Below are 22,913 nucleotides of genomic sequence, written 5' to 3'. Positions count from 1 at the left end.
GCATATGACATTTGTCTTTCTATGCTTGACTTATTTCACTTCACAGTGACCTCCAGTTCCATTTATATTGCTACAAATCTCAGGATTTCATTCTTTTTATGGCTGAATAGTACTCCATTGTGTATATATACACATTTTCCATATTCATTTATCTACTGATGGACATTTGACTCCATACTTGGCTATTGTGAATAGGGCGGCAACAAACATGAGGTGCCAGTATCCCTTTGCTATACTGATTTCCTTTCCTTTGGATAAATAGCCAGTAGTGGGACTGCTAGATTGTATGGGAGTTCTATTTTAGATTTTTGAGAAACCTTCATGCTGTTTTCCATAATGGCTTTACTTACATTACCACCAACCCTGTACAAGAGTTCCCTTTTCTCTACATCCTTGCCAGTATTTGTTATTTTTGTCTTTTTGATAATGGCCATTCTAACTGGGGACAGATGATATCTCACTGTGGTTTTGATTTGCATTTCCCTGATGATTAGTGACATTGAGCATTTTCTCATATAGCTGTTGGTCATCTGTATGTCTTTTGAGAAACTTCTATTCGGAGACTTTGCCACTTTTTAATGAGATTGTTTGTTTGTTGTTTGAATTTCTTGTATATGGTGAATATTAGTCCGTTGTTAGATGAATAGTTTGCAAGTATTTTCTCCGATTCTATAGGCTGTCTCTTCACTGTTGTTTCCTTTGTTATACAGAAGCTTTTGTTTAATATAGTTCCATTTGTCTATTTTGTTTTTGTTGCCTGTGCTTTTGAAGTCTTAGCCATAAAATCTTTGCCTAGACCAATATGCTGAATAATTTCCCCTGCCTGTTTTGAGAAATCATCATGTATAATTTTTTGATTGCTTCACTAAGTTTGTATGTTTCTATATATGAAATATTAACTTCATTTATAAACTAAACAATCTAGGAATGTGAGCAGTGACTCTTTATATACCAATCTATATCTTTTTATAAGACTGCTGGTGAAGACAGTCAAATCTACATTCTATTAGTGGTAGCAGTAACTTCTTTCAGTGAGGGATTAAAATTTCTAACTATTATTTTTAAGTTGTACTTAATAGTTATTGCAGACTTTCAAAAACAGTAGTAGAAGTTCATGTGCGTATAATTTCTTAAGATTTTTTTAAACAGAGTTTTTTTCTTGGAGGAGAACCTTTAAAAAACAACATAAACACATATTTTAGAAACATGCTAACCTATTAAGCTGTAAGTCACCATGAAAAACTCTGGAATAAGGGGATATAAACATCAGATACCATGAGAGGGCAGAGGCAGATAGCAAAAATGTAAAAGTAGCTTTTCCTGATAAATTTATCCAGAAAATAAAACACAGCAGAAAACTGTATCTTTTTATACAGTCTATAAATATTTAAGATTTCTCTTGGGATATTCTTGCATCAATAAAGTCCTACATTTGCTAGAAAAAGTGGGAAAATATGGCTCAAAATGGAGAATTCGCTTTAACCCTCCTAACAAAAAAAGCTGCCAAATCACCTTATGCTAATATTCTCTAAGCTACACAAATACTTCAAAGCACAAATCCTAAGGCTGGAATGCAAAATTTCCCGATAAATATATTTAATATATTTAAGTATAACTATATAACATGTATAACCATCATAATCTTCCACAGATTAGCTCATTTCATCTCTACTGCTTTTTTTTTTTGACATTTCAAAGATTAAGGCCAAGAATCTTTTCTCAAACATCAACTATATTATCAGATACTTTACAATCCTTCCCTAATCAGCTAGTTTTCGAATCTGTCCTAGAAAACATTTCTTCTAGAAATATGCTATTATTTCTTACTTCAGATTCTAATAAACTTTACAACTGAAGTAATTCACTGTACTTTGTTAAGTGCTATTAATGACACTAAAAACAAGTTAATCATAAATTATTACATCAAAAAATTTGAGGTCAAAGGAACTATGAGTTAAATACTTCCCCAAACACATCTGATGCCCAATCCACCTACTTTCATCATGAGCTCTTTCAATGTTAAGGGCTCTATTGTGTTGATTCAAGCTTAGCTGCTGCTCGTGAAGGTCCACAGGAACAGGGTTTATGCCAGTCCCTTCAAGGTATAACCTGATTCTCTGCCTCCACAACCACCTTAGAAAAGTGAAGAAAAGGTAAATTATGTTAAAATAGAATAAATTAAAGAGTAGACATTATAACAATTTAACCAAATTAAATAGTTAATAAAAACTAGTTACTAGTTATTCCATGAATAAATTATATCGGAAACACCTAAAGCCTATAGCTTCCTTATCAATGACAGATTTGAATATTTTATTCTCTTTTCAATTATAACGGAAACACCTAACGTGCTTGTACAAAATCTCCCAAGTAACTTCAATTAAGTCAAACTCTATCAAGAACCCATAAAGTCCAAGATACTGAGCTAGATATAGCTTGTGCTTTGCTCAGCAAAAAATACTATACAAAAAGGAAAGCATTCTTAAATTAAAATAATATTGTGTTCGGATGGCTGGATTAGATAAAAATCCCTCTCCACAAATTTTGTAATGGAGGTTTTTTTAAAACAATAAAAGGAAAAAACGATTAAGAAACAATAAATAAAACAGCTTTGATTACACCTAAAAATTTAAATAACATCTCTGGTAAAAGGAAAAAAACAATCAGGTTTGATTTCAAAACCAATAATCAATGTATCAAAAGTCAGTGGGACAGATTCTGCTAGGTAAGTATACAAAAATATACTTCCACTTGGTAGCTATAAATTAGCCATTTCTAAAGTTGTCAAACTTCTGAAATGACTAGAAACTAGAATTATTGGTAATGAAATGATTCTTGAAAAGAAGATCTAATACAACTTCACAAACATCTGTGGGAAAAGCTTTCCCCAACTATAAAATCTAGTCCAAGTCAGGAAATAAAAAGTAGTCCAACTTGGCTCTCTCAAATATAATTGGCCAACCTCATGCTCCTTCCTCCACCTTCCTCTTTTCCTGATGGTCTGACCACCGAACATATTAAGTAAAAGAAACTTTTAAAAATCCCATCCCCACTGCTTAAGAAATACTTTTATGTGAGACAGATACCAGGAATCTCAGCATGGTTGCATTAAATCCAACTCTCAATCATTACTAGATGAGAGATAAAGATAAAAAATATAAAATCTGAAAATTCAAACAATTTCAGCCAAAGTTTTAATTACCTTTCCACTAAACTGATAAGGACATGTAACAAGGTTAAGAAAGTAGAGACATGGCTGCTATCTCACTGAAGGAGAAAAAAAATTTCTATATGCAGTTATATTATAGGCCAACCAATATTTGTCAGGGTTTCTCTCCACAATTCCAACTGGACTAGGAGAAGGTAAATTAGACCTGTTTGTGACTCAGCTAATACATTACTTTTAATGGCTATGGTTATATCTATGGAGTAATCCAAACATTATCTCATTTGTTCTGGTTTTTTGTGTGTTTGTTTGTTTTGAGACAGTCTCACTCTGTTGCTCAGGCTGGAGTGCACTGGTGTGATCTCGGCTCACTGGAACCTCTACCTCCTGGGCTCAAGTGATCCTCTCACCTCAGCCCCACAAGTAGCTGGGACTACAGGTGCTTGCCACCATGCCCAGCTAATTTCTGTATTTTCTGTAGAAACAAGGTTTCACCATGTTGCCCAGGCTGGTCTCAAACTCCTGAACTCAAGTGATCCACCCGCATCGGCCTCCCAAATTACTGGGATTACAGGCGTGAGACACCGTGCCCTGCCTGATTTGTTCTGTTTTTTTTAACAGCATTATTAATGGCACATACTTATTAAGATACTTACATAAGAACAACTGTAAGAAATTCCTACCTGAACTCACCACGATAGAACTTCTGTAAGGCTTCTGGAAAGGAATGTGTGTATCGAACGGGCAGGCATAAATGACCCTCAGACCTATATTTTAACAGGAATTTTTTGGTGATATAAAGAGGAAAAGAAAAAAGGTGAAGCAAACAAATTTAATCAAAAGGTATCACTAAGCTATAAAAATAAGAAATGAAATTCTAAAAATTTCTACTCTATATTCCATTTTTTTGCCACAAAATTGTGTTCTTTCAACAAAAACAAAAAAGACCAGATAGAATTAGTAGTCTACATCCAGCTTTAATGCCATAATACATAATATGTGAGTTTCTACATTACAATGAAACTAAAAATAGCAGCAAATCTGCCACTGACTAATTACCCTGTAAAGTTATTTAATGGTACAGTATTGTTCAAATCATTACATTATTTAACTACTAACCTTCAAATTTTTATTCTAACCTTTAAATTATTTAACTATTAACTTTGGGCAAGCCACTTTAGCATCAGCTTCCGCATCTCCAAAATCAGGATAAACCAGCAATCTCAAAAGGAATCAAAATATTTATGTGAAATGTTTTGAACCATAATCCTTTTTGAAATGTCATTTAAGACATTCTAAGTCACTAAAAAAGAACTGAGAAAGCTTAATCCAATGTAATCCTTCATTTATTCAAAAATACATAAATAATGAAACTCCTTGAAGGAGTTCATAGCTTGATGTGGAAGACAAATTAAAACAAATCATTGCAAATTATAAGGGGGTAAGATTGCCTCTTGGTTGGTGTAGATGAGAGTATGTGGCACCTAAAGATGTCCAGAAGGCTCAGTCATCATCATTTAATGATACTCCAATCTTGAAGAAAAGGCTGAGGGTAGGCTTAGCAAAACAAACTCCTGATAATAAATGTAAATCAACTTGTAAGCGTGAAGAGCACAGAAACGTGTTTTTACAAAGTTGTGAATAGTCAACTTCTTTATCTAAGTGGGTCAACACTGAGGTTAAGAAAGCGTAAGGCCTAGGTTTTTAAATTTTTATATTCATTGTAACACTTCACACAATGTTAAGTATAAAAAAGGTATCAATAGTCATTTGACAGAATAATACCTGCTGACGTCAACTGTAAGTCTAAAACCCCTGTAGAGAGAAGACTTTCTCATGAGGTTACAGTCAGATATCAGCTAGGGCGGCAGGCATCTGAAGGCTTGACTTGGGCTAGCACGACCACTTCCAGGGTTGCTCACTCACATGGCTGGCAAACTGGTGCTGGCTGTTGGCAGGAGGCCTCAATCACCCTCCACGTAAGCCTCTCCACAGAGCTGCTTGTGAGTATCCTCACATCGTGGTGGCTGTCCTACCCCACAATGAACAATCCTGAAGATCAATACAGATGCTGCAATACCATTTATGACCTGGCCTTGGAACCTACACATTCTCACACCATATTCTACTGGTCACACAGGCCATCCCTGATTGAATACTTGGGTGGCAGGGAGGAGTACATTAAAGGGTACCTAAATACTAGGAAGCTACCTTGGAGGCTGACTACCGCATGCCCTCTATCCTGTTTTGAATATTAAGTTTTCAAATGTTGTAATTGTTTACCAGGCTCAGTAGAGTGGCTGTAGAATACAGAAGAGATGGATGGAAATTACACATTTGATTTAGATGAGTCCATGTGAGTGGGCCATCTTGAAAGTGGATCCTCCAGCCCAAGTCAAGCCTTCAGATGCCTACAGACCAAGCTGACATCTGCTTATCCTCAGGAGAGATCTCAAGCCAAAACCACCCAGCTAAATTGCTCCTGAACTCCTGACATGCACAACCCATAAGAAATAATACACTGTTACTGTCATAAGCCTCTAAGTTTTGGGGTGATTTGTTATGCAGCATTTGACAACTAATAAATAGGAGAAAAAACTTAAGTTGAATATTAACTTCTGGGCTTTTTTTAAGGACTGAGATACCATTATATTTAAGATAAAGAAATCAGACAACTTGAAGCATACACAAAACCAGAAGGCAATTTAATATATCTGCCTGGAGGCAAGAAGAGAAACCAAAGAACTTCTAACACCTGTTCTTCTAGCTAGAAAATAGAGAAGAGATGACAATATTAACAATTGCTTGCCAGCCTCAAATTCCTACAAATTTATGAATATGAAGCCAGTTTTCAAAAGAAAATATAATTCAATAAACTGTGTAACATATGATCACTAAAGTTAAGAATCTTTTACCTCAATGATATAAAAATAAGCCATTAAGAAGTTCTAAAACCCACATGCATCAACATTGATGGCAATTAAAAATTAATTAGTGAACCAATGATCTGTATTATTTACATTCAGGGAATATTTACTCAGCTAGATTGGGGTTCTATCCCTATTCCCTAAAATCACTTAATTAATCATTCATTTTTCAAGTGTTTATTACCTACCAGCTATGTATAAAACTATGCTAGTGACAGAGAAATTAAAATACAAGGTCCTATACTCAAGGAATTTATAGTCTAATGGAAGAGAAAAAGAAACAGAAAATAAATATATAGGGATAAGTGCTTTCTGTAGAGGGAATTCCAACCCAGGAGAAACACCAGTCTTGAACAAACAAGAAACACAGAAGTGAGTAAGTGGCATAAGGGAACTTTTGACAAAAGCACATACAAAGGCATGGGTGGGTGGGTTAGGGGGACATTGGCCTTCTGGAGAACTCTTTCACCTACTCTCAAATCATGCCTGGGGTCTTACATATCAACAAAGCTCCCCACCAGAGTAAAAGCATCCCTGTGTGAACCTCTAACCAGAATGTTGGTGGACACTCATATAGTTACATTTTGCAGTTAAGAACAGCCTTATAGAAAGGATCCTAGGCTGATCCTAGAACAGTTTCCAAAAATATATTTTTTAAGCTAAAGAATGTGTCATGCCTGTGGACATATGAGGACAGGTGAAACTAGAAAAGCAAACAGGCAAGAGACAGTGAAAGATAATATATATTATGCTAAGGAATTTACAGTGTATCCTGAAGGTCATGGGAAACTCTAAAAGATTTAATAAGGAGTGGATATAATCAATTAGATCTGCACTTTAGAAAGAAGACTAAGGCAATGTGTAAAGGATGAGTTAGAAGGAGAGAGACTGTAAGCTAGTTCGGTAATTTAAACAAACTATAAAGTGCTGAGCTATTTTTAGTGGCAGTGAGGATGGCAAGAGATGGACTCAAAAGTAAGTTCCCTAGAACTTAGGACCAATTTGATGATAGAGTGAGGGAAAGGTAGTTACAGCTTCAGCACAGATGATTTCATTCATCAAGAATGATGGGAGAGAGGAAAGGAGAGTTTATTTGTACATGTTACATTTTTAATACCACTGGATATATCCAAAGTAGAGGCCAGTGTGGCTAGAATAGAATGAAGGGAAAAATAATAGGCAATAAGGACAGAGAATGGTAAAGGGCCAGATAATGTACAGCCTGTATGTCACATTTAAGGTGACCAACTGTCCCCTGGTTTGCCTAGGACTGACATTCTCCTGGGACACAGGACTTTCAGTGCTAAAACTAGGAAAGTTCCAAGAAAACCAGGAGGAGTTTGTCACCCTATTCATAGTAAAAAAGTAGATTTTATCCTAAGTTAGATGGGGAGCCACGACAAAAAAAAATCTAGGCAGAAAAGTCACATAATATTATCAAACTTCCATAAAATAATCACGCTGGCTGCAGTGGGGAGAAGAACTAAGAAACTATAAGGGTAAGAATGGAAGCAAGAAGATCAGTGTTGGAATAAAGATTCTGGAGTCCCAGGGGACTCCAATAATACCACAGTATTAATCAGCCTCCCTAGAGACAATATAGGAATTGAAGAAGAAAAAAGATGGCCCAGAGCACAATATGTAAAAATATCAGTATTTAGCCAGTAACCAAATAGTAAGATCCTTCAAAAGAGATACAGACAAAGATATAGTCATAGAGATAGGAAGAAAGAGGTATCATAAATGCCAAAAAAGTACAGTTGAAATAAGGGAGCAGTTAGCACCAAAACTTCCCAGAAATTAGGTAAGACAAGGACTAAAATATCCAGTAGATTCTGTAAGTAGGATATCACTGATCTCTAAGGCAAAAGCAAGGTCAATGAACTGGTTGGGGGCAAATCCATAAAAAAATTGCGAAGTTTTAGAAAATAACTGAGAACTGAAGATGTGGAGATACCAAGCTTGGGGATAAGTGGAAGGAAAAGAGATAATAACCAAGACAGCGACACAGGGTAAAGGATTGTTAAAATTTTCTTGAAAAACAGGAGTCTTGAACAACTCTTTTTAGGCTAAAAGGAGTCAAGTGTGAAGGGAGAGAAAAAAAGACAACGAGACAGGACAAGATTTTTTTAAGCAGGAGAAAAGGTGAAGTAGTTCTAATCCAGTGACTTTCAATTCCTCTGTGAAAAAAGGGTGGGTTTATTGAAGAAAGAAGGATAAGGGAAGCGAAGTGAATGCAAAAGTTGAACTACTGAAGCAGCCACCACAGAGAATGGGGAAGAGAGATGAGTAGGGCTACATAGGAAGTTTGTGTGCAACTCTAAGTCCACTGCTAAGTGCTGAAGACTACAAATTGGAAGTGCCACCAAACCCAAAGATCTTTTTTTCCCCAGATGACCATGCAGTACTGATGCAGAAGTAGAAAGGATGATGGTCAGATTGATCTAGAATTGTGCAGAAAGATAATAATGAAGATATATTTGCATTTTGGGGGGCCAAGGTGGGCAGATCCCTTGAGATCAGGAGTTTGAGACCAGCCTGGCCAACATGGTGAAACCCCATCTCTACTAAAAATGCAAAAATTAGCCAGGTGTGGTGGTGCATGCCTGTAGTCCCAGCCACTCAGGAGGCTGAGGCAGAAGAATTGCTTGAACCCAGGAGGCAGAGGTTGCAGTGTGCTGAGAGTGCGCCACTGCACTCCAGCCTGGGCAACAGAGCAAGACTCTGTCTCAAAATAAATAAATAAATAAAAATAAATAAATAAATAAATAAATAAATATTTAAGAAAGTGAAGTGAGGAAGAAATAAGTGGAGAAAATGGAGGGGATCAAAATACTGAAAATCAAAGGGCAGATTTAGTGGGATAAAGTAATAAGACTGTTGTTAAGGTGTTAAGGTAGGAGGCTGCAGTCAGAGTGGAATTAATTAGGATTGTAGAGATAGGGAATTCCAGATGATCATAGAGTCCAGGTATAGTCATGGCTGTGGGTGGCTAGAACAGAATGAGGGTAAATATCACAAAGCTGAGGAAGGAAAAAAAAAGTGCCAATAGTGTTTGGATAGGTCTTTTTATTAAGTCAGTAAAGTCACCACCCCCAAAAAAAATCAGTGGTAGCATAATGAGGAATATAAATACAAGCCATAAGGAAGGGTAGAAAATGGATCATTATTAACTTGTCCCTCCTCAGCGATACCAAAGGTCCCCAACACTCACCTGGGTCAAGAACTCAGGTCTATTATGCCACAGATCCTACTCCCAAACTACCTGGGAAGCTAAAATGTGAGAACTGGTCCATCCCATAACATAATTTCCTACCACCAATGTCAGCTAGATGTATATATATTTTTCATGCCTGAGCTTAAAACTAGAGCTATATCCTTGAAAACAACTACATAAAAGACAATCCTACTCAATTCTACGTACCTAAATTTCATTACTAGAATGTTTCTGGAACATGGTTCTAATGTTCATGGTGGCCAGGAACAATGATGCTTCCACTTAGACACCATACACCATGGTAAAATGTCTGTAGCAACAGAGCCCAAGAATGTGAACATGGTCGAGAAAACAAAAAATAGCTTCCAAATTTTCAGACAGACCATAAAAAGATACTATGCAAGCAAAGCAGAAATGCATATATGTATAACCTAAAAAAAAAATTAAAAAGCACACCACACAAATCAAACAAAAAGTATATGTTCTTTCTTACCGTTCTGGATCAGTGTTTACCCCTATAACTGGTTTAAGTCTGTCCAAGACTTTACTTGCTGCCAGCAGCATTGTGCCATCACCTAAGGAACATAAGACAAAATACAAGATATAACCAGATTTCTGTTATAAATCTAGTTTTTGGCCATTTTGAAAATTAGTAGTTTTAACAAACATACCCCACCCTGCTAACTGCTATAGCCTATCCCACTCCCTTTCTACCTATTATACCTTTGGATTCTCTCTCCCACTCTAATCCAGGATTTCACAAGTGGCAAGATTACATTTAGGCAGAATAATTCTTTGTTGTGGGGACACCGTAGAATGTTTTAGAGGTAGTCCCTTTACATACTAGTAGCACCCCACAGTTGGTAACCACTAATCTAATCCAAAAACTTCTATTAGCCAATCTTCTTCTCCCATAACACCAGCCCAAATTCACAAATTATTTTAATGAAAACATATCCAATGTGTCCAACTTCAAATTTTTCTCTTCAACACCTGATGTCAACTTAAAGCTTTAGAAACAGTAGCCATTAACTTAATGATAAAGTTCAGAAAAAAGTAAGTATAAGTATATTGAGACCAAAGAGGAATAGAATTTACCTCATCTCATTAAACTCTTTATCAACTTCATTTTTTTCTTAAAACTGTCATAACTATACCAAAATACAATAACTGATCCTTTGAATCATATTTGAAGTTAAATGCATACCTTAAATATACACAAGGAACCTCATGGTAGCATCATTCATTTAAAAAGTAGCCTTGTATAAAACACAAGTTTTAAACCTGATCGTAGCAATCCAAAAATGTGTTTAATGGTAAGACTCTGAAGGCTTCAATATAGCTAGACCCTAGGGTATCTGGAAATAATGTGTATTAAACATTTGTATATGCCAGCATCTTTACTTCTGTAAAATTATTACCTCCTGCAGCTATGACAGCATCTGCCCATCGAACAGTCTCTTCATCATATTCTCTCCTCTTTACTAGACGAACCTCAATTCCCTCATTCCTAGGATAAAAAAGGAAAGGTTATATGAAATTTCCACTAATAATATATATAACAGGGGTATGTTTTCTGAGAGGCAGATGATTACAATAGAGACGTAAAATAAACAAATTTGTGTCTTATAAACAAATTTACATGGAGCTTTATAACATTATCTTTTCCATTTAATTACAACAACCAATTAACTATGATAATTAAGGAAGCATATGAATAAATCGAAAGTTATATCCCAAATCTCCATGTGCTTTAAAAGCATTTATAACCACTAGTGAATAGCAATATTGGTTAGAATTTCATTTTCTCTACTCCTTCTAATGCTTAAATTCATAATACAAAAATGGTCCAGAAGACTAACACCTTAGAGTGACAATTTTTTAAACTATAAAACTGAATGGCCGTTATTTTAAATCCAACAAATATTCACTGAGTACCAGACATTGGAATAGTGACTAAATACTTTGTAATTCGCATGTTTCTCACACTGACTCTCTTGTACACATATAATTGTGTTTAGTTCTGAATTAACTGAAGTTTCTGTAATTTTCGGACAGAAGTTGCTATAATTTTCAAACACTCAAAAATACTATTACAATGAACACTCATATAATCCACTAGTCTGTTTTAATAAATAAAACATTATACAGTTGAAGCCAGCTGTGTAACTGAATTAACTCTGCAGAAAATGCATTTCTCTGGAAGACCAAATAATTGAAAACACCTGTGACATTTTCAGAGAACAATAAATATTTCTTTAAAGATGCTATAAAATCAGATCCATTAACCTTGATATAATTTTCTGAAAAATGATTTTATAATAACAATCATCACTAAAAATCTAAGAATGGGCTGCTAGTACAAAATAAAAACTGGAAGTCCTGAATATAAAATCCAACCCAAGACCCAATCCCACAGACTTACCGTAAACTATCTATAATATGTTCTACATTTTTGGTGTGAATATGATGTCGTTCAAGAAGTCCACTGTAACTAGAGCCTTTCAATGCAAGCTATATCAAAACAAAAGAAATGTTGTTTTACTAATATATATTACACATGATGTTCTAATATTATGATTTTTTAAAGCCCCATATAAAATACAATTTTTTGAAAATACATTTTAATAACTACCTGTGAAACCTACAAATACAAATTGAACTAGAAAGCCTGATATCAGAAAATTATAATTTGGCTTTAATACCAAATACAGCATTATGTTTTCTGGATCATATAGTCACCAGGATCTCAAAATCTTATGTTTTACAGCTTAAGTTTTTTTTTTTTTTGACTTTTTTTTTTTTTTTTTTGAGATGGAGTCTCGCTTTGTCGCCCAGGCTGGAGTGCAGTGGTGCGATCTCGGCTCACTGCAAGCTCCGCCTCCCGGGTTCATTCCATTCTCCTGCCTCAGCCTTGATGATTTTTTAACACATTGCATATGGCTACTTGATGACCAAAGATAAACTAATATTTGTAGAGGCGGTTAGATGACCTTTGTTCCACTTGGATTTGCTTCTCTTGTTCTCAGATTTATAAACTCTATTTGGAATTTACCTTATGCAATCTAAACAAAGGGCTGACTAGCTCCCTTAGAAAGGATAACATATATATATATATATATATATATCCTTCAAGAATTATTTTTCCTAGTTGGAGTAACATTTTATTACTATCTTACCATTAAAAATTTTTAAAGTATATTTCTTATGAATAATCCATAAAGTAAAATGTAGAGAAAAAAGTCAGAAATATCCTTAGTGAACGTCCATTTAATCACCAAGTAGGAAATTTGTCCACTAGAGTGAATGCTAGAATTCAAAAGTGTGTTATTTGTACTTTCTTTGCTCCTCCGAATTCCTTTATACCTTTCCTTTCCCTTTTTTTTTTTTTCTTTTTTTTTGTTCCTGAGATGCTGTCTTGCTATGTTGCTCAGGCTGGTCTTGGACTCCTAGGCTCTAATGATTCTCCTGCCTCCATTTCCCAAATAGATGAGATTATAGGCACGTGTCACTGTGCCCAGCTTATACCTTTCCTCTTTATGTAACAAAATCAGTCTTTCAAATACCTGTCTAATACATGATTTTTTTTTTGAGACAGGGTTTGGCTCTGTTGCCCAGGCTGGGGTGTAGTAGTGCGATCTCAGCTCACTGCAACCTCCGCCTCCTGGACTCAAGCCGTCCTCCCACCTCAGCCTCCCAGGCAGCTGGGACTACAAGTGTACACCACCACAACCAGCTAATTTTTGTTTTGTTTTGTTTTGTTTTTGTTTGGTAGAAATGGGGTTTTACCATGTTGCCCAGGCTGGTCTCGAACTCCTCGGCTTAAGCAATCCACACACCTCAGCTTCCAAAAAAGCTGGGGTTACAGGTGTGAGCCATCACACCCAGCCTAATATACAATCTCAAATATTTTGTTTTAAATCATTACTTACTGAACTATAAAGTAAAACTAATTTTTAGACAGCATTTTAATACATATTTTACTTTTTAAAGGTTATAAAGAAAACACTAACAATATAGAAGATGCATATTTAAAGAAAATTGAAATCAAATATAATCTTATGGCTCAAAATCATTAGCGTTAATATTTTGATACCTGCCTTCCCCATCTTTTGCCTACAAATACTGGGTTAAGAGTTTTTAAATAGTTTTGTCCTCGCTTTGTAATCTTTGTATGTTCTCACAAAAGAGAAGCTGAGGAAGCAACTGGCTATTGTGAAAATTAATTAATAGATGTTAACTCACCAAGATTTACTATAATAGACAGCCTGTGCCAAAGTTTAATGCCTAGCCAAAAGCCTCATTAAACTTAGACTAAGCAACCAATGTCAATAATTTTTTAAAGGAAAGCACTGACTATGATAATAACCAGAAAAATCCTTCATTTAATTTAATCAACAAATCAACACGAGTCAGTAAGGTTTGAAAAACTATTTTAGAGTAGAATTTCTTAATATGGACCAACATAGCATGAATATTCAGATTACCACTATCATTACCCAGCTACAGATTGACTAAAACTGCACTAACCACCTCTCAGTATGGACCACTACCCTCTCCCTTGGCAATCTCTGGTTTCATGGCTTTAAAGGAGATCTATATGCTGATGCTGATGATTCCCAACTGCTATCTCCCAACCCAGCCTATCTTTAGAGCTTCAAATACATTTATTCAACTGCTTATTTGACATCTTTCTTTGGCTATCTAACAGGCACCTCAAATTTAGAGGGCTAGATATTGAACATGCTAGATACTGAATACTTGAAATACTGTTATTATTCATTCAGTATCTAGCATGTTCAATATCTAGCCCTTGATTTTCTGGCCCAAGAATTCCCCACCTATGGCTTAAGCCAACAGTCTAGAGTCACAGTCGATGCCTCCTTTTTTGCTTATTTCCACATCCAATTACTAAATCTTATGTTTGATCCAAGCACTTTTCTCTTCTTCACCTCTGCCACTCATGATCTCACACGTGAACCACTGCACAAGCCTCTGACTGGGGTTCCCTACTTCCACTCTTGGCACCCTATAGATTATTCCCCACACGGAAACCAGAGAGACCACAGCATGTCTCTTCCTCAGCTTAATGCCCTTCTACAAATGGCAATTTCTTCCTACCAACTCTCAGGCTTATGCCACCTGACTTCTGCTCCTTTCTCCTACCTCATTTTTCCTCCCCATTCCCTACCCTCTAATCTCTTTGGTCTATTTTCACCAAGCTCTTCCTTTGTACTTGCTGGAATGCTTTCCATCCCTCCACCTAACCCTGACTCTTTTTAACCCTGGGGTGCCAGGACTGCTGAAACAGCTGCTGGTGGTGCTGCCCTTGCAGCTGCAAAAGCCACCACTGCCAATTACTCCATCCCAAAACCTGTTAATTCCTTTTTTTTGCATTTGCCACACCTAAAATTATCCTGGTATTTTTAAAAAATCTATTTGAATTTCCTTACTAGAATATAAGTGCTGGGAGAACAGTGATCTTACTTACCTTGTTTGCCATTGTTCCTCAGGGCCCAAGTACTAGCTAAGTATTTGTTGAATGAACTCATGCATGCATTTTCCAGAAAAGCAAGAATAGTGCAGAAGCAGATGCTACAGAAGATAACCCAGAAAGTGACAACAGTGTGCAAACCAACCCTCAGAATTGGGGAGAGTTAGATTAGTTACTATATTATTTTGTTATAATAATTATCCCTCACAATTCCACTTTAGGAGTGAACACGTTACACAGCTACAAATTAAGCTCTAAAAAAGTATTCATCTAAATATTTGACTGCCTGCTACTGTGTTCATTTAACTACTAGTTGAACTTAATCAAACGTATTAAACAAGGCACTGCAAACTGCCAAAGACAATGATAACTAATTCAAATGCACAATAAGCCTATTACAACAGTTACATCTAATTTACCACTTCTACTTTAAATACAACTTCAAGGGTAGCTGGCCCTCATACTTCAATTCCCTATCCAGGCTTTTTAACTTATGTTCCAAATTTTGGTTTGGACAATATGGAACATGTACCCAGGAAAAAAGCACATAAACCTTACTGTGTAAGCCCTGTAAATGCTAGTCTGGTAGTTCAGAAACTTTTATGCTTAGTTCCTGGCTATCAGCAAGCCCCAGGAAAATAAGATAAATGGCAGTTGACTGTTAGGGAACTTTGGCTTGAGATGGCGAAAGGGTCTGAATTTGTGGGAGAAAAAGTTTTGGAGAACTAACAAAAAACTTCAAGTTTTCTATGATTGCTAACAATACTAAAATTCCTAAAATTCCAAATCTAAATACAAAGTTCAGGCAGCATCAGAATACTTAACATTGAAGCAGAAATGTCAGTTCATAAATTCTTATTCCCACTCAAATTTCTTCTTGTGAACTAATTTTCTAATAAGTCATCCTCAACATTCATTTAGAGAATATAAGTTCTTATTTTCTTTAAAGGCCTCACTGGTTGGGCTATTAAGCTTTACTAACATGAACTGGCTAAACGAGGCAGATAAAAAATAAGAAAATCACTTAATAAACAACATCAATTAGAAAGGCTTAAATCACTATTCAACTGGCTTTAATTCTTCCCTCACGTTCAATTGCCACAGCCAGTGAGTACTGAAGTCCAATAATTATATTTGTTTAAAAGGAATATGCAAAAGCTGGTAAGAATTTCTTGCTATACCTTTGAAAATAACATGACTTCAAATATCTAAAAACATTCCTTTAATCAGACAAAAATAAGAACACAGGATTTCTTAGAAAAATGTCTTACCATTAAAAGGTTAGAGAAATTACTGAAATTTAGAATACATTCCCAATTCTCTGTAATGTTACACAACATTATTAGTAACAGTCTTTAATATTTTCCCCAAAAACCTGTTAATTCTTCTCTCCATTAAAATAAATAAATAAATAAAGATTCAGCAGGACACTTGGAAAAAGCAGGTGACTCCATGAGATCTACAGACAGACAGACACATTTCAGTATAAGCAAGAGTTTCTCCTACAGAATCTCCGAAAGCCAAGATCATGTCTCCCCACACAGCTTTGATATTAAAATAAAGCACAACATGTAAGGAAAAAAGCAAGATTTTGAATGGATAGATTTAGCACACTTTAAGTCCAGATGTGATAGTTATGCTATTACCTAAATGGTTTATAACACCTTTATTAAATTATCACAGATAGTTTTACTTATCTAAAACTAAATTTATTGCAACTACAAATTTATAAGACTTGTTTTACTACTCAGTTGAGTATTGCTATTTTGTACTCTATGTAATTTCTATGATAGCTTAATAAGGGAAGGAGTTAAGTTTTCTTAAATTTAACACATAATAAATGCACAAACTTTTGAGACAATGACAGTTCAGTATGTCAATCCACTAGGCATAATTTAGGCACCCTTAAAAGCATACACATTTAACTAAATGGTACTCTAAGTGTTACTCAAAATTGCCTTAAAAAGATTAACAGCACCTAATTAACACCTAAATAGTCAACCATTCACCTAACATGATCAGACCTAGTGCACTGAGCCCTAAAGACTTCTTCAGATATATTTGGTATTTATCTTAGATCATCTCTATCCCACTTACTTTCTCCCAGGCTCTCACCTTCACTTTCCCCAACGTTCTCTATTTCTGCATTCCTCTGTTAATTCTGTTGACCTCCTCCCTTGATATTGCTCAAGGTTCCAACTTTGGTTTTCCTATCTGCTCTCACTTCATTTTCCCTGAGTTATCTCCCCACTCCAGGAAACTGACCTACCAAGTATATCCCAGTAACCTTGAAATCTATACTGTTAGTCCACGTCTCTTGATCTACAGCCTCAGATTTTCAAATGCTACCTTTACATCCATCCACAAATAGTTCAGGTACCTCTCTCCAAAAATATCAAAACTTGATTATATACTCCCCCTCAAATCTGCTCTTCTGAGTCCAATTTATCAGTTAAAAATAGCATCATTTACATGAGCAACTTAATAAATCCGTGTCATCTTTAATTATTCCTCACACTCAATGTCCACAGCCAGTCAGTAGTGAAGTCAAATAATTACATCTGTGAAGTATTTTGACAATCTGTGTACTTTAAGTTCATGCTGTCACTGCTTGAGTTCTGGACCACACCAACTTTTATCTGGTCTAACGCAAAAGCTTGCCTCCAGATTTTCTAAAAGAGTTCCTTCTTCAAAAGTCTTTGACTAATTCCCATCCCCTAACTAACCTTAACACCACCACATTTTGGGCGTCGTATGAAAACAAAAGCCAGTTTTCATACGACGTCCAAAATGCTGAAATCTCAGAAAAATTGACCCTCATCACCCAATTCCTATGGAGAAAGACAGAGGCTGAGCAAAGGTTGTGTTCTACCATAAAGAGTTTGAAAACCACTAGGAGATAAAGCTAACTCCTTGGCAAGAGACTTATCACCTTTAGAAGGTCCACTCTACCTGTTTGGCCTCAATATACTATGATTTTCAAATTGTCTTAAAGTGCATTATAAGCTGGTCACAATTTAATGATCACAGCCAGCATTATCATTAACTAGAAAATAAAACATACTAGGCTAAATTCTTCCCTGTTATCTTTTATTTAAAAGATATTTTTAATTCTTCCCTGTTATCTTTTATTTAAAAGATGTTCTTATAAAACATACAAGGCTAAATTCTTCCCTGTTATCTCTTATTTCAAAATTATGTACTGAGTAACAATGTAAGAGATCTCTGATTATGGATCACATAATCAGAGTTCTTTTGGTTGGCTACAAGATGAACTTCACTCAAGTCTTGCTGTTCTCTCATTCACACATAAAAATTCTTCTGTATTTTTCAATATTTAATTCAAACATCCTGAAATTAAAAGATACCATTTCACCTTCATATTAGCAAAAATGTTAAAGTCTACTAAGTACTGTTCAGGAACCTACTAAATGCTTATGGAAAAAATTATTTGTACTTCTAATTACAGTATTTTTTTAATAATGGAAAAACTGTGAATAACCTAATTATCTAAACAATGAAATATTGTACAGCAGTTAAACTGTATTAATGGGCCGTGCACGGTGGCTCAAGCCTGTAATCTCCGCACTTTGGGAGGCCGAGGCAGGCGGATCACCTGAGGTCAGGAGTTCAAGACCAGCTTGGCCAACATGGTGAAACCCCATCTCTACTAAAAACACAAAAAATTAACTGGGCGTGGTGGCAGGCACCTGTAATCCCAGCTACTAGGGAGGCTGAGGCAGGAGAATCGCTTGAACCTGGGAGGCGGAGGTTGCAGTGAGCCAAGATCGTGTCACTGCACTCCAGCCTGGCCAACAAGAGGGAAACTCCAACTCAAAAAAAATGAATTAACATGTATCTGCACAGATAAGTTTTGAAACCAACAGTAAATAAGAGAAGCAAATTTCTAAAGAATAGGCACATATTCTAAAGAATAGAATTATCATTGAGGTAACTTTTAAAAGACACACAATATGATGTTACACTTGTTTATGGATACTGTCATATTAATAAATGTAAAAACATATGTATGAGAACAATACACTTAACTTCAAGGCAGTGGTTACCTCTGGTGAGGTAGGGAGTGGGAAAAGTTGGATGCATAAGGCTTTAGTTGTAATATTTCCATTTTTAAAATTCTGAAGCACATATGGCAGAATATTAATAGCTGTTAAGTCTAGGTAGCTGAATACACAGGTGTCTTGTTACTTTCTGAAACGTTTCTATATGTTTGAAATATCTCATAACTGAAAATCTAAACTTTAAAAAGACCACTAAAAATCTACTTAAAAGTTAGAGGAGAGTCTTTTCTCCCCTTCATCCCTACCCTTCCCAAATTGTTATCTCCCTTCCCTGTACTCCCATGGATCTCTTATAAATATTTATAATACAATGTCATAATGTCATAGATGTTTCCCATGTGTTTGGAAACTGTTTATTAATCTTTGATTCTCCAGGATCCAGTAGGATGCCTAGCAGTTAGCAGGTGCTCAAAAAACGGTTTTGTGAACAAATATTTCAAAGTGACACTTCAAACAAATTAACTAACAGACTTTCTAGATATTGCCAATAGTGACACTGTAGCAAGTATTTTTAATGCAGATCATAATTTTTGTAATTATTTTCTCTATTACTTCGAAATGGTAACTTCTTTAAAATTTTGGTTAAAAAAACACTACGCAAGCCGAGTTAAAATCAACATATTTTTAGTTCACTTAAGTGATCTATCTTAGTAAAGGAATCTACTCTGGAGTTAACCAAATCAGTGCCATTTCAGGTACATAATTTAAATATATGTAACATTTACATAATGATCATTATTGTGGCTAAACTGGAATTAGATTATGCAGCTTTAAGTTATGTAAATTGCAAATTATTTCACCTTTCTAAAAATTATGTGAGAAAGGAAAAGCAGGTATTATTATAAATATTTCAAAGCCAAAGGGACTGATACATAGAGGTTAGGTTACTTGCTCAAGATTACAAAGACATTAGATTGTTCTTTCAGGATCAAAACTCTGATTTTCTGCTGTTAAAGCAGGATTTGTCTACTCTGTTATATCCATGCAGCCACATACTACTAACATTCCCACATTAGCCATATATCTTACTCCTGCTTGAGAACTGTGAATAATCATTAGGCCACTAAGCCTCAATTGTGATGACTAAGTTACATAACTCAAGAACTATTCTGTTCTTTATCAGGACCTAATTCTACCGCCTTTCATTTAGGAAGAGGAGAGCCAATTGCATGAACCCTACTTGAATGCAAATGTTTTACAAAGATTGGTCTATTTTCCTGCATAATCCACATCTAGTGGTTTATTATGAAGAAAAAAATATATATATATAATAAATTTTCCTAAAGCGTGAAATAACTGGCACACTTGCTGATATTTTGAAATTATATATTTCTGTTGTATATTACAAAGTTCACTGATAGTGACAAATAAAGTCAATTTACACTTTACTAGATGAGATTAATGTGCATCAAACACTTAACTATTAGAACTTAATTTATATAATTAAAAATATAGGAAAATGATAACAGTGAAAAATTTTGTTATCTGCAATCTCATGGCTGGTCACATATTTGTAGTTTTTAAAACCTCCCCCTAGATAATGCTTATATACAGTGAAGGCTGAACATCAGGGCTGTAAAGCATATTGGTCAATGATTCTCTAATGCTGACACTTCAGCTACTGTGATATTTAATTCTTTTACATCTTTGTGAGTTTCCTATTTAACTGCAAGTATTTATAGAAAGGGAGTATACCTTAAACCTCTGTTTTCCAAGTTGTGTTCCACAGAATTTAAAACATTTTCTGCTCCCTCCCACCAAAAAGAATCCCATGGTCAAATAAAAATCATCTTTTGCTTGGGCTCATGTTTTTCAAAGACATTTAACCTGAAACCTCTATCAAAGAATCCAAAGCTTAAGGCTTAAACTCTGACTTACGCTTTCAGCAGCTAACATCTGGAAAGACAGACAGCTGGTAATAAGGCCCTGGACTTGAAGGAAGCTGGTCCCCAGGCTCAAGGAGAAAAGACCTAAGAATGATCTTACAGAACATCAGAAACATTTTACTATTTTTTTTAATGGAAGCGTGGGGGTGGAGAGGATGATGAACGAAATGCAATTCTTGCCCTCAAAGAGTTTACAGTCTAGAAAAGAAAATAATCGCAGATAAGTATTATGAAGTGAAGAATGCCTAACACAATCTTGGTAGCCAGAGAGAGGCAGAGGCACAGCAAGGTTACCAAGGATGGCGTCCTGAGAGAGTAATGTCTGAGCTTACCCTCAAAAAAAAAAAAAAAAACAGGAATTGGATAGAGGAAGAAGAGCATTCGAATCAAAGGAGGCTACAAACGTAGACACATAGACACTGAGAGATGCAAATTCAACCACCCCGAAACACCGTCTTTCACCCACCAGGTTGGCAAAGACCCAGCAATTTAATAAACTATGTATGGAAAAACAAGTCCCCTTATACAGGGCTGGTGAAAGTAAAACTCTGTATAATCTCTAAGGGAAGCAATTTGGCCAAATCTGTTAAAATTTTATATGCACAAGCCTTTTGACTCAACAATTTCAACTTTAGGTATTTGTCTTAGAGCTTCATTTACATGCATATACACACAAATGTTATTCATTTCAGAATGTGTTTAATAGCAGAAGATAAATTAGGACACACAATAAAGTAATATACATACTATTTTTAAAAAGAATGAGAATGTTCTTTATGACAATCTCCACAATGCTGTTAGGCTAAAAAAAAAAAAAGCACATAATAGCTTAAATAGTATATTATCATTGAATAAAAAGAGATGAGGCAAAGAAAAAGAATATTTCGCTGTGCTGATTTGTAGGTATAGGTTGCTTCTGGAAGAAAATACAAGAAATTGATAATAGTTACTTCCAGGGACAAAACTGAATGACAGATGACAAGTAACAGAAAGACTTTTCTTTGTATAATATTTTGTATCTTTTATATTTTGAATCGTTTTATGTGCTACTGATCCATAAATTAAACTAAATCAGTACAACATCTAATGGAAACTAACACAGTTTGAAATTGCTAGAATATGAAATTTAAGACAAGAAGTGATCAGAAGTGAAGCTCAAGAGGTAGCCAGTTCATGAAGGGACTTATCTGGCATTCTAAAGATCATGAACTTGAGCCCACAACTGTGTTTCTCAGTGTAACTGGGGACCACATGCAAACCAGGGATAAAACACAATCCCGGAATTCAGTCAGAGTCATTAATTTCAGGTGTGTGCTTCATAAAACCAAAGTCTGGGAATTCTCCACAAACTGAGTCAGAGTCTTGGGGGGCTAAGATTCAGGTGTCTGCATTTTAACAAGTACTCTTGATGACTAAAGGGTACAGGGAGCTTCTGTGGAGTTCTAAGCAAAAGAGGGAAAGGGCCAGATGTTCACTTTAGATAGACACTCTGGTGACTGTGTCTAGAAGATTTGAGAGGAGCAAGGATTCAGTTAGAAAGCTCTAGCAGTACTCCAAATCATGCTCTTTAATTTGATTAACAATCATATTGTATGTAATATACTTATTGCATACAATGTAACAAAAGTATACCACCTGACAAAAGTATACCATGGTACACTTACTGCATACCCTGTGGCAAAAGTATTATCTGCCCAAGTGCTACAACCTAAGCCATAAAATCTTCAGAAAACAAAAGGGAAATCCAAAGTGCTACACCTTCCAAGTCATCTAGTTTAATCCAATAACACGGCAGACTGTTAAATGAAATTATTCTATCCCATTAGGAATTTTAAAACACAAAACTAAAAATAGGAACCAGTAGAAGGGTTGCCAAGTTGTGAGACCTGGAATGATGGAGAGGAGGGCAGAAACTGCTGACTTCTTATTTGTTCTATATTAAAATTTTTTTTTCCTTATTCAGTTCCCCATCCTTGGTGACAGGTGAAAACGAACTTTAAATAAAACCTTTTTTTGACCAATGAGGTATGTTTCTGGTGTCAAAATCCTTTCCAAGTCAGTTTTGGTTCATCTAGAGTTCTAATTTGTGTCAAGGACCCTGTTAATAGCAATTCCACATTTGCCAACAGCTACATCTCTTA

At 35.5% G+C, this 22,913-nt stretch overlaps 1 protein-coding gene across 5 annotated transcripts in view; it reads right to left on the bottom strand.

Annotated features, from left to right (window-relative positions):
- NADK2 (NAD kinase 2, mitochondrial) overlaps positions 1 to 22,913 on the bottom strand; it is a 48,785-nt gene that overhangs the window by 22,473 nt on the left and 3,399 nt on the right. For all 5 annotated transcript variants that reach the window (XM_063619551.1, XM_063619552.1, XM_055246421.2 and 2 more), the window contains exons 2-6: positions 11,736 to 11,824; positions 10,732 to 10,820; positions 9,804 to 9,885; positions 3,850 to 3,933; positions 1,997 to 2,133 (exon numbers count right to left, since the gene is read on the bottom strand). In XM_063619551.1, the coding sequence (XP_063475621.1) occupies positions 1,997 to 2,133; positions 3,850 to 3,933; positions 9,804 to 9,874 (292 nt within the window). In that variant the 5' untranslated portion in view covers positions 9,875 to 9,885; positions 10,732 to 10,820; positions 11,736 to 11,824. The remainder of the gene's footprint in view (positions 1 to 1,996; positions 2,134 to 3,849; positions 3,934 to 9,803; positions 9,886 to 10,731; positions 10,821 to 11,735; positions 11,825 to 22,913) is intronic.

This window comes from Symphalangus syndactylus, chromosome 16, assembly GCF_028878055.3.
Source record: "Symphalangus syndactylus isolate Jambi chromosome 16, NHGRI_mSymSyn1-v2.1_pri, whole genome shotgun sequence".
NCBI lineage: Eukaryota > Metazoa > Chordata > Mammalia > Primates > Hylobatidae > Symphalangus > Symphalangus syndactylus.
The sequence above is the reverse complement of the archived record's forward strand: the minus strand, read 5'-3'. Positions and strand labels throughout refer to the sequence as shown.